Source organism: Ursus americanus, chromosome 24 (genome assembly GCF_024610735.1).
Source record: "Ursus americanus isolate L20-20 chromosome 24, mUrsAme1.1.p, whole genome shotgun sequence".
Taxonomy (NCBI): domain Eukaryota; kingdom Metazoa; phylum Chordata; class Mammalia; order Carnivora; family Ursidae; genus Ursus; species Ursus americanus.
The window spans coordinates 32,903,162-32,915,384 of NC_142150.1; the positions used below are offsets into that span (position 1 = coordinate 32,903,162).

Sequence of the window (12,223 nt, forward strand, 5' to 3'; positions counted from 1 at the left end):
ATGGTGTATTGTAAATTCTTATTTAGTCTGGACAACATGAATTATTTTACTTCTTTACCCCTATTTATTTATTCCTATTTAACAATCATAGAAATTAGCCGAATATTGTGAGGCCTTTGTAATACTATATTTACAAAATCCCATAAATAATGCCTCAGTTATCTTAAGAGTCAAAGGAAACATTAGAACAATTATTTAAGAAAACATTATATATATATATATATGTATACATATATATATATATATATATATATATATATATATATATATATGCCTTTGGTTCACTAGTATGGAACCTTTAAAGATAAACTAATATCATGAAAATAATTTCTTGATACACAAAGTTAGTTCCTTTGTTGTGAATGTGCTCAAGAGAAAGCAGGATACCTTATTTAAAATGTGCTGTAGAGAAAATTAAAAGTCATAGAGAACAGGCTATTCTTTCTTTATGGATGCTCACAGTATGAACAGTTGTGATTGTATAAATATCTTTCTTCTTATCAAAACAGAGTATAGACTGAGACTGAGGAGATTTTAGAATCAGCAATATCAGAATTGAGCTCTCAGGAAAAGAAAGAACCAGGCTTATTTCAGGACAGAAATACAGAAAAAGTAAGGAAATCAGCTGCATTATATTAGAGTGCATGGGGCAAGTCAGGATATGGACCCTCATATTTGGTATCTGTACAGATTAAGGAATCAGCCAAACCCCTCATTTCATCTTTTACTTTCTGAGGTAATTTTGCTACACCAGAGCTTTCTCATGGCATTTTTCACTTCTGCATTCCTCAGTGTGTAGATGAATGGGTTGAGAAAAGGGGTCCCAATAGTATAAAATACCGCCACCATCTTGTCCATGGGGAAAGTGGTTGGGGGGCGTGTATATATGAATATACATGGGACAAAGAATAAGATTACTACAATGATGTGAGAAGTGCAAGTATAAAGAGCTTTTTTCCTCCCTTCCCCACTGTGGTTTCGCAGGGAATGCAAGATGACAAAGTATGAGATCATCAGAAAGAAAAAACTGCTTGAGCAAATGACCCCACTGTTAGACACCAAAAGTAGGTTGATCACGTATGTGTCCATGCAAGCAAGTTTCAACAAAGGCTGCAAATCACAGCAGTAATGATCAATCAAATTGGGTCCACAGAAAGGTAATCTCAAAGCCAGGATAATCTGGGCTATAGAATGGATAAAAGACCCTATCCATGCGACCACAATCAGGATGGTGCAGACCTGCCTTCTCATGATGGTTGGGTAATGTAAGGGCTTACAGATGGCCACATAGCGATCCACAGCCATGAGGATGAGCACAAAGATCTGCATGCAGCCAAAGAAATGTAGTGCAAAGACTTGAGTCATGCATTCATTGTAAGGTATGATTTTTTTTGCAGAGAGTGCATCCACAATTAGTCTGGGGGCTGTGGACGTTGAAAAGCAGGAATCCGAAAGGGACAAATAAAATAGGAAAAAGTACATGGGGCTCCCTAGTGAGCGGCTGGACTTGATGGTCACAATAATAAGCAAATTCCCTACCACGGTTCCCACATAAAAAATTAAGAAGATTACAAATACCATTTTCTGTCTCATAGGATCTTGGGTCAATCCTAACAATATGAACTCAGTTACGCTGTTATTTTGCTGCATTATTTCAGGCAAAGTGGAGAAAGTGCAGGTTAGAAATAATTAATCAGCAGACAAAAAATATTATGAAATGAATACTCCATTTGGAGTCAAATCCATATGATTGATCATGGACGTGTCAATTACTATTGTATAATCCCTTACCTTTCGTGTTGTTTTCTTCTGAGTAATGTGGAAGTCATAATATTTCTTTAAAATCTATTCACCTGATTGCTTATGGAAACAGTGAAATATATCAATAATAAAAGAGTACCTGATTCTTCAGGCATAATAAACATTAATTTAGGGGAGTCCTCAGGGATGGTATCCTTTTGAAGTGAATGTCTTTCTCTAGTTTAGGGTAGAATGTTGCCAAATGAGGAAAACTCATGCATGAATTACGTGATGCACATTCACACTATTTGAACCTGGTAGTTCAGGTATGGAGTATCTTCTAGTAAATATTCTGAACATTCAAGGAGTGATGTAGAAACTTCTGATAGTGTTTTCCATAATTGGAAACCTAAAAGAGAGAGAGAGACAGAACAAGAGAGAAAGAAACTATATTTTAGTAGTGAACGTTCAGTCATTTGGTCCAGTCCATTGTGAAATTTATTTTAATCTGTTAGCTTGACAGTTTATTTCCTGTTACTTTAACCCACAATAATTTCTAGTTTTTCGAGTTTTAAATTCAGCTTCTATCATAAAACTTTTTACTTTTTTTAATATTATACTATGTCATCCAAAGTTGAATTCTTCACTTTGTTAATATTTTAATGGGTCTTTCAGCGTATTTTCTTAAGACACAAGGAGCGACTGAGACTAAATAAAGGATAAATAGAGAACATTTGGCATCAGTCAAAATATTCTTTCATATTTCATATTTATTTTAGCATCAGGGATTTAGAAAATGAGCTAAGGAAGCTCCAAGTCACAGCTGAAACTTTTCAATATAATTCCTGGAATCTATATTCTTGAGTGTCCCATACCCTGATTCAGTAAGAGAAGGTAGAAAGAGGAAGGGAATATTTATATATATATATATATATATAAAACAGTGGAATAAACCTTCTCTGACCTCATCACATATATTTTCCATAGTGTAGCAATTAAATGCATAGGTGCCATGGCATTTAGTATTTTTACATCATGCATTACAGAGAGAAACATACTTTTCTAAAACATAAAGGGATTTCAGAGATCAACCTTCAAAAACACAGTGGATAGGGTACCTGGGTGTCCCAGTTGGTTGAGTCCCACTCTTGATTTCCACTCAGGTTATGATGTCAGGGTTGTGGACTTTAGTCTGTAGCGAGGCTACACACTGGGTATAGAGCCAGTTTATGATTCTCTCTCTCTCTCTCTACTTTTGCCCTTTCCCAGCTCAGGATCTCTCTTTCTCTCTAAATAAATAGACAAAATCTTTTTTAAAAATGCAAATGTAAATGACAAAAGAAGTGATTTCAAAGGAATCTCTTTTTATTAAACATAATTTGAAAATATAACAATTTCATTCATAGACAAATACATTCAAATTTACTTTCTAATTATATATCTTTTCACCTATCAGATTTAAAAAGTGACCTTTTTCATAAATGCCTCTTAACAAACACTGGTGAAAATGAGGTGGGAAACTATTGATCCCACACATTTTAAGAGGAGTTTAAGGGGGTGCAATCTCTCGGGGAGTGATTTTCAGCATTGATGATATTTCAATGGCACATAGACACAGGTCTAGTGTTTCCATTTGCTCCAAGTAATCTCACTCACAGGCACAAGGACAATCACAGCAGTCCTTTCCATGTTGGCAAAAGGTAAGAAACAACTTCAGTGTCCATCAGAAAAGAAGCTAAATGAATCAGGGATGGCATTTTATGCAAAAATCAAAAAAAGGAAGTGGATATATATGCAATGGTTTCTAAAATATGTTGAAAAGTGATAGAGTTCAGAACCGTATGCTGAGGATGGGAAGATGGTAATATTTTCATTAACTGGAGAATAATCTATATCACACACACAAGGACTCATATCATTAGTTGCATTTAAGAGACTACAGAGATAGCAGGATATCTGTGTCCTCAGGGGGGGAAATCGCATTCTTGGAGTCAAAGTTAGGTGGATGACTTACCTTTTAAAACATTCCCTTTGGTAGTTGCAAATATGTCATGATGATGCAGCATTAAAATAAAGCTTTTAAAACCTTCTCTTAGTAGATGGTTTGTCAATTGCATTGGCATATTCCTTGATGATAACAATTGTCTTCTGACACAGGCTGCAGAAACAGCAAAATTCCCAGGGCCAGAGTAAATGTAAATGTCTGGGTAAGAGGGTGAGTCAGCCATAGAGTCAGTTCTGGACTCACGGCTCTTTACCACATCATGCCCCAACCACACTGCCAATCATACAGGTTCCCCTGCACTCTCAGGAGTTTGCCAGATATGCTCTTTATCCAAATCCTCAGCAAACAGGAATGAAAACTTGTCTGTGGTTTTTAACACTTAAATATTATTAAAAAAAGATACTATCTACCTATCATCTATCTATCATCTATCTATCTACCTACCTACCTATCATCTATCATCTATCTATCTATGTGATAGTGTTATAGACTAAGCCATTTGTATAGTTCACATAATAATAGATATAACACTAGCATACATTTGAAAGAAGCAACATAAGGGGATTTTTATCTGTTCACTGCTGAATTTAAGCAGTGAACAAAAGCAAATATTTAATAATAAGTATTCATAAAGTGAATGAATTCATTAAGAGAATTTCCTATTGTTGTGATACAATACTTTTCAGTCCCATTCAATACTCAGTTACCACTGAAAAGGGAAGCCTACTCCATCCAAAGTAAAATCATCATCTCCATGGAGCATTTCCTGGGACACTGAAATAGATATAATTTCTATTTGCTTATGTCTCCACCAGGAGTACTGTGCATTTCTTTTGTTTTGTCTACTCAATTTTGATTGTAATCTACTTCTAAAAAATTCCCTAAACTTTCTATCCTTCCACAAATACCTTATGTGTTATATGCACACTGTGGCATTGATCAGATTTTCTGTGAGTAATATATGCAGTTATGTTAATGCCTAACACAAATCTTAACAGCTTTGATAAGAACTTATGCAAAGGTTAGGATGTTCAGTTGTCCTCTCTTCTTCTCAAAGTAATTTGGCCACTCTTTGCTTAAATGAGAATACAAAGAAAAAATGTTTCTAAAATTCTGTCTGATCTCCTTTGATGTCACTGAGGCTCAGGTTCTCGCCTGCAGGCCAGAAGAAAAAGCTGGTCCTGGATTCATCCCACACTTTCTGAAATCAACTCTCACATGGCCTGTTGACTGGGAAATGCTTCTCTTTTGCCTTTCCTGCAGGAATATTTAAACATGAATGATGCAAAGTATAGGAGTCTGGGGAAGGTCATTCCCTAAAGTGCCCCCTCCCTTTTAATTAGGAAACCTGAGCTAGAAGTAATAAAGAACTTAATCTTCAATATGTATTAATAGGTTATGGAAAAAAGGTGAATGTTTTCTTGCAATTAAAGGTGTTTATTTGGACCAAAAATGATATCTTTTGGCTAAAATATTAAAATGTGATTATCTAGTGGCCGGGACATGGTTCATGATACCATTATCCAAGAAAATGAATTAGAACTTCTTAAATAGATGGTTGATTCTAGGTCTGGGGCAGGGAATATACAAGATGAACTGGAGCATCTTGTGGTGATAGCAGGTAAGCAAATGCTAATACACACACACACACACACACACACACACTCACACTGTGATGAGAATATGGCAAAGGGACACAAGAGCCAATGGGAAGAGCCCTCAGTGCCAAAAGCTAGAAAAAATTGAGGAACAAAATAAATGACACTGAATTGAAACATACCTCATAGTTTAAAAAGTCTGCACATTTATAATGGCATTAAACACTTAAATAAATAACTAATAAATAGAGAATAATAGACAAATCTCCCATAAAAAAAGAATCCCTAATGAGTTTGTAGGTACTCTTCTTTCAAAAGGTTATAGGATAACTCTCACTCTCTTATTTGTAGGCTGTACACAAGTGAGTTCCCTCTAAAATGTTCTCCGTAGAATGGGGTGGGGGGCAGTGAATTTACAGAGTAGAAATGTGGCAAACACTACCTCAATCAAGGTTAACATCACCGGCTATGAGTCACATTGAAAGTATATACCCACTGGCATGATGTGATGCAAATGGCGCTTTGCCTCTGTGACCTTTCTCCCAATAACCCATGACCCCAGTCCAATCTTGAGTAAAATATCAAAACCCAAATCAAGGTTTTTATATAAAATTTCTCACTAGTTCTACTCAAAACTGTCAAGTTCATCAAATACAAGAAAAGTTGAGCACTGTGCATACGGGAACTCTCTCTCTTTACACAATTTTCTTGTAAATATAAACCTGTTATAAAATATAAAGTTTATTAAACATAAATGGCTTATTTCATTTACTATGTCATCATAGTGTATCTGTGTTGTAGCATGGCTCAGAAATTCCTTCCTTTTCTGGGCTGAATAATATTCCATTGTATGTGTACCACATTTTGTTTGTTCATATGTTGATGGACACTCGGGTTGCTTATACATTTTGGCCATCATGACTAATGCTGATGTGGACATGAGTCTATACATATCTCTTCCTGTCTTCACTTCCAATGCTTTTGGTATGTACCTGGAAGTGGAAATTTGAGATCTTGTGGTCACTGTATTGTCAACTTTCTGGAGAATGTCATACTGTCTTTCACAGTAGTTGTACCATTTTTATATTCTTATGAATAGTGAGCACATGTGTGTTTAGTGATATTGGGTATTTTTCCATGTGTCATTGCCCATTTGTATATATTTTTTTGATAAATATTTATTCAAGAGTTTTGTTGATATTGAGTTTTTGGAATTCCATGAGTTGCCTTTTCACTCTGGTGATTGATGCATAGAAGTTTTTAACTTTGAGGTAGTAAATTTATTTATTTCTTTGTAACCTGTGGTTTTGGTGTTATATTAAAGAAATTATTTTCTAAGGTAATGTCCTGAAGTTTTTTTTTCTTTTCATTTATATTTTCTTCTAAACATTTTATAGTTTTGACTCATATACTAAGGTCTTTGATCCATTTTGAGCTTATTTTGCACATGGTATAATTTAGGGGTCTACCCTCATTGTTTTGCATATGAATATCTAGTTTTTCCAAACTATTCATTGAAAAAACTATCCTTTTTCAATTGGATGACCTTGGCAACCTTATAGGTCAGGTGACCATATATGTGATGTTGCATTCCTGGGCTCAGCAATCTATTCCGTTTTTCTGTGTACCTGTCTTATGCCATTACCACGCTGTTTTGAATACTACAGCTTTATAATGTTTTAAAGTCAGAAGATGTGAGACCTACAACATTTTCTTTTCAATATTTTTTTAAAAGATTTTATTTATTTATATGACAGAGAGAGAGACAGCAAGAGAGGGAACACAAGCAGAGGGAGTGGGAGAGGGAGAAGCAGGCTTCCTGCCGAGCAGGGAGTCCGATGTAGGGCTCAATCCCAGGACTCTGGGATCATGACCTGAGCCAAGGCAGATGCTTAACAGCTGAGCCACCCAGATGCCCCGATTTTTTTTTTTTTTGACTAAAGATGTCTTGAGATTCTATATGAATCTGTCAGCTGATTTTTCTATATCTGCAAAAGTTATCATTGAAGTTTTAATAGCAGTTGTATTAAATGACTACATGCTGGCTAACTGAACATAATAAAAAATTTAAGAAAATGTGTATTGTTTCAGATGTCATTGAATTTTAAACAATATTGAGTCTCCTGGTCGAGGGAAATGTGTTAAATTTCAGAGTACACACACACACACACACACACACACACACACACCAGAGATTTATTATAAAGAATTGGCTTTTGTTCATATGGAAGCTGGAGAGTGCAAATCTACACGCTCTGTGTCCCATTGGATTCTAAACACCAGAAACTACAGTAAACCAGAAAGAGTTGATGTCTCAGTTCAGGTCCATAGGCAGGAGGCTGCCTAGATCAGGAAGAGTTAATGTGCAGGGTGAAAGCCATCAAACAGGAAGAGGTAATGGTTCAGTCTGAAGGGTCTCAGGCAGGAGATTTCCCTCTTATTCAGGGGAGGTTAGCCTTTTGTAATTTTCAGGTCTTCGTTTAGTTAGATGAGGACCCTAAAGTAGTGAGAACAATCTACTTTATTCAGTCTACCAATACCAAAGTTAATATCCTCCAGAAAAATCTCATAGTCACAAACCAGAACAAGAGTCGAACAAATATTTGAGCACCCTGTGACTTAGGCAAGTTAACACATAAAATTAACCAGTACAAGTTCATTGCTTATCCACCAAGCACCTATACACATCTCTTTAGCCATACTGAATCTCTAAATAAAGACAACACAAGGTCATAATTCAACTAACATCATACAACTATCTGGCGTACAACTGAAAATGCACTAAAACTTCCAGGGGAAGAGAAGGTAAAATTTTGGGGTGATTGTTACTTTCCCCTTGATATTCAGTAAGTTAAATACTATGATGGAAAATAAAAATACTAAAATGTTATGACAGAAATTCAATATATCGTCAGTTTCATGGTAAGGTAATAAGAAAGGGAAGAAAACAAAGATATTTGCTTTATATATATATTCACACACACAAAGATCTATAATATAAGAAGTAAATATAATAATTACAGTCTTCATTTTAGTAATAGTCACATGGTTAATTTATAATTACTTTCTTTTATTACTCATTCTGTATTCAATGTGCCTTCAGCAAGCACCAAAGCTGGTCATGGTTCTTTAGCTGGTGGGGTGACACAAACCATCATTACTGAAGGGTCTGGGTCGTTAGTAGTTCTGTCTGGAGTGGTTTGTTGTAGTTTTCTATTGACCCCAATCACAGAATATTACTAAGTGTGGTCCTATGGGATCTCCTGTATTCTAGATATACTCTTCCTTATCTCCATTGTGGAGTAATAGTCCAATTTCCCCTTGGATGCCATGATCAATCACCTCGGCCAGCAGAGCAACTTCTTTGCCTACAGATTCAAAAACAGGAGCTAACCAAAGTGGACAGGCAGCAGTCCTAACACTTTTCATTAGAATCTTGTGTGTCTCCTGCTGGAAACATTTTTCCATTGGAATGAAGACCTTGAAGAAAGAAGAGAATAAGTAAATGGGAACACTAAGGAAAAATTTTGATAGTCGGACACTAATGGTAGTAATGCATGGTGCCTCTCGCATTTCTATCCTTTGATTACAGGACCTTGATATGAGAACAGTAGCAACATGTCATAGATGCTGATTCAGAGCATATATGGCCTTCTGGAGAACTGAAGACTCTTGCTCCAACCCTGGAAGTTATCGATACCTGGGTTGTATTATAACTAATTCTGCAAAAAGGGATTCCACCATTTTATCAGACCAATTGCTTCAACATGGTGGGAAATGTAGTAAGACTGGTGAATTCCGTGAGCTTGTGCCCATTGTGGCACTTCATTTGCTATGAAGTGAGATTGTTGATCGGTAGGGGAAGAAAGGGATAAAGAAGGGGGGGTAATCAGAAGGGGGAATGAAACATGAGAGACTATGGACTATGAGAAACAAACTGAGGGCCTCAGAGGGGAGGGGGGTGGGGGATTGGGATAGACCGGTGATGGGTAGTAAGGAGGGCACGTATTGCATGGTGCACTGGGTGTTATATGCAACTAATGAATCATCGAACTTTACATCGGAATCCAGGGATGTACTGTATGATGACTAACACAATATAATAAAAAATCATTAAAAAAAAAAAAAAGTAGGCTGGGAAAAAAACCAAAAAAAAAAAAAAAAAGAAAGAAAAGAAGCAATGTTGTGTGAAATACTATGAATGTGGATACAAAATTCTCTAAGTCCATCAATAGTTTTGATAGAAACATTACATGCTGGGAATACAAATCCATATCTAAAGGCAGTGTCTATGGCAGTAAGAACAAATCACTGCCCTTCCATGATGGAAGCAGTCCAATGTAATCAACCTGCACCCAGGTTGATCATGCCAAGTTATGCTGCATATTGGGGACTTCGGTTGCTTCTACTGTTGGAAGCTTTGGCACTCAGCCATGGTCATGCCCAAGGTAGCTTTGGTTGTCGGAAATTCATGCTGTAGAGCTCATGTACATCCTCCATCCCTGCCACAGTGACCACTTTTTTCTTGTGCCCATTGAGCAATGATGGGACTGGATGGGGAAAGAACCTGACTGGTGTGCACAAAATGGGTCATCGTATTCACTTGATTATTAAAATCCTCCTCTGCTGGTCACTCTTTCATGAGCATTCACAAGGGACAGAAATATATTCACGTCTTTTTACTCATTCAGAAACTATGTAAACATGCCTCTTCTTCGAATTTTCTTGTTACCAGTTTTCTGATAATTTTTTTTTCAACTCCCTGACCATACATCCAAGCCATTGGCCAAAACCCATAAATCAGCATGCATTATACATCGGTCCATTTCTTTGTCCAAGAAAGTGAACACCAGCTGCATTGCTTAAAGTTCTACCCATTGAGACAATTTCCCTTCACCACACATTGACCTTCATGGATTTTCCAGAATGGGGCTGTAGAGCTGCATCTAATTACTTTTTTAAAAAATATTTTATTTATTTATTTGAGAGAGAGAGAGAGAGCCCATGAGTGAGGGAACACAAGCAGGGGGAGTGGGAGAGGAAGAAGCAGGCTCCCAGCAGAGGAGCCTGATGTGGGGCTCAATCCCAGAACGCCAGGATCACGCCCTGAGCTGAAGGCAGACGCTTAACGACTGAGCCACCCAGGCGCCCCTGCATCTAATTACTTTTGAGCTGTACCTACATATCACTGCTGAATTTTCTGTATACTAGGCTCACAACATTTCTTCTTTCAGTTGGTCATAGTGAACCCCTCACAAGACCTGGGGTGCGGGCTAGTAGAGAGAAGACACCATAGCAATAGTGGGTAATGTGAGCATTTGGACACTGCTTCATAAGTTTTTCTTCAGTTTTGACTTAGGACAGATCACTTATACAGTAGTCCCTCTGTATGTCGGGGGAGTGATGTGTTTCAAGACCCCCACTGGATCCCTGAAACTATGCATTGTATTGAACCCTATATATATATAGGGTTTTTGCTATAAATGCAATCCTGGGATACAGTTTAATTTATAAATTAGGCACAGTAAGAGATTAACAACAATAATAATAATAAAATAGAAAAAATTAAAACAATTTATTGTAAAAAAAGTCATCTGAATATGGTCGCTCTCTCTCTCAATTAAAATACCTGAGTGTACTGTACTTACTCTTCTTCCTGTGATGATGTGGGATGATAAAATGCCTTCCTGATGAGAGGAAGTGTGGTGGAGGAAGCAGGCATTGTGATGTAGCATTAGGCTACCACTGACCATCTGACAATTTGTCAGAAGAAGGATCATCTGCTTCTGAACCTCAGGTAACTGAAACCATGGAAAGCCGAACCATATGTAAAAGAAGACTACTCTATTTGATAAAGGAGTTCTGCTTTGCACACCCAACATTATGGCTCTATGATTCAGAAAACACTAGGTTCATGATGAGCAGGTCTGGTTTCACAGAAACTTGATGGCCCATGGTTAAGTGTTTAGTCTATACTAAGGCCCAGTAGCTGGCCAAGAACCATTTCTGAAAAGGAGAGTAATTATCTGTAGAGGATGGCAGGACATTGCTCCAAAATCCTGAGGGCTTGCTCTGCAGCTCATATATGGCAGACTGCCAAACACTCCACCAGCATCCTTTTCTTCCACTGTCACGTCAAGCACATAGGATGTGATGCATCGTAACACCCACCTTGAGTAGAAGCTTGGACCACAGGCTGGACCTGTGGCAGAGCCTTTTGTTTTTTTCTAAGCTCTATTAAAACCAGCAGCTTTTTTAGTCACTTGATAAATCAGACAGAGTAAAATACCCGTATGAAGAATCTGTTGCCTCCCAATCCAAAGAGCCTGCCTGGGTATTGTGCATTTTTGATGTTGGAGGGAATAGATGGACCAAGATACCCTTTACCTTAAAAGGAATATCTTTGTTATTTTGTTGTTTTGATTGTTGTGTTTTTTTTATCTAAAATCAAGTTAGTTGACATATGACTTACTATTAATTTTTGTGTAGAATTTAGTGATTTATCGGTGGCATATAACAGCCAGTGCTCATTACATCAATAGCCCTCCTTAGTGCACATCATCCAATTACCAATTCCCCCACTCACCTCCCGACCAGCAACCCTCAGATTTTCTCTAAAGTTAAGAGGGTCTTATGGTTTGTCTCCCTCACTGCTTTTTCCTATTTTATTTTTCCTTCAAAGGAAATATCTTGATATGCTTTATAGCACTGGGAACCTGGAAATTTCACCGAGTTTCAATCCCATGAATTTTAATTGTATTTATTTTCCATCCTCTGACAAAGATATATATTACAAATAAATCTAGAGCAGTTAAGTCTCAGTCATTACGTCCACACAGCATAATGTCATCAATATAATGGACCTGGATGGATATTCTGT

General features: G+C 37.1%; 1 protein-coding gene across 1 annotated transcript; it reads right to left on the reverse strand.

The window, feature by feature from the left end:
• Positions 1-717: 717 nt before the first annotated feature.
• On the reverse strand, positions 718-1,650 carry LOC123785205 (olfactory receptor 4C11-like). Its single transcript, XM_045786920.2, has one exon. It carries the CDS (start codon positions 1,648-1,650, stop codon positions 718-720), a length of 933 nt encoding a protein of 310 aa, XP_045642876.2.
• Between the last annotated feature and the right edge of the window lie 10,573 nt (positions 1,651-12,223).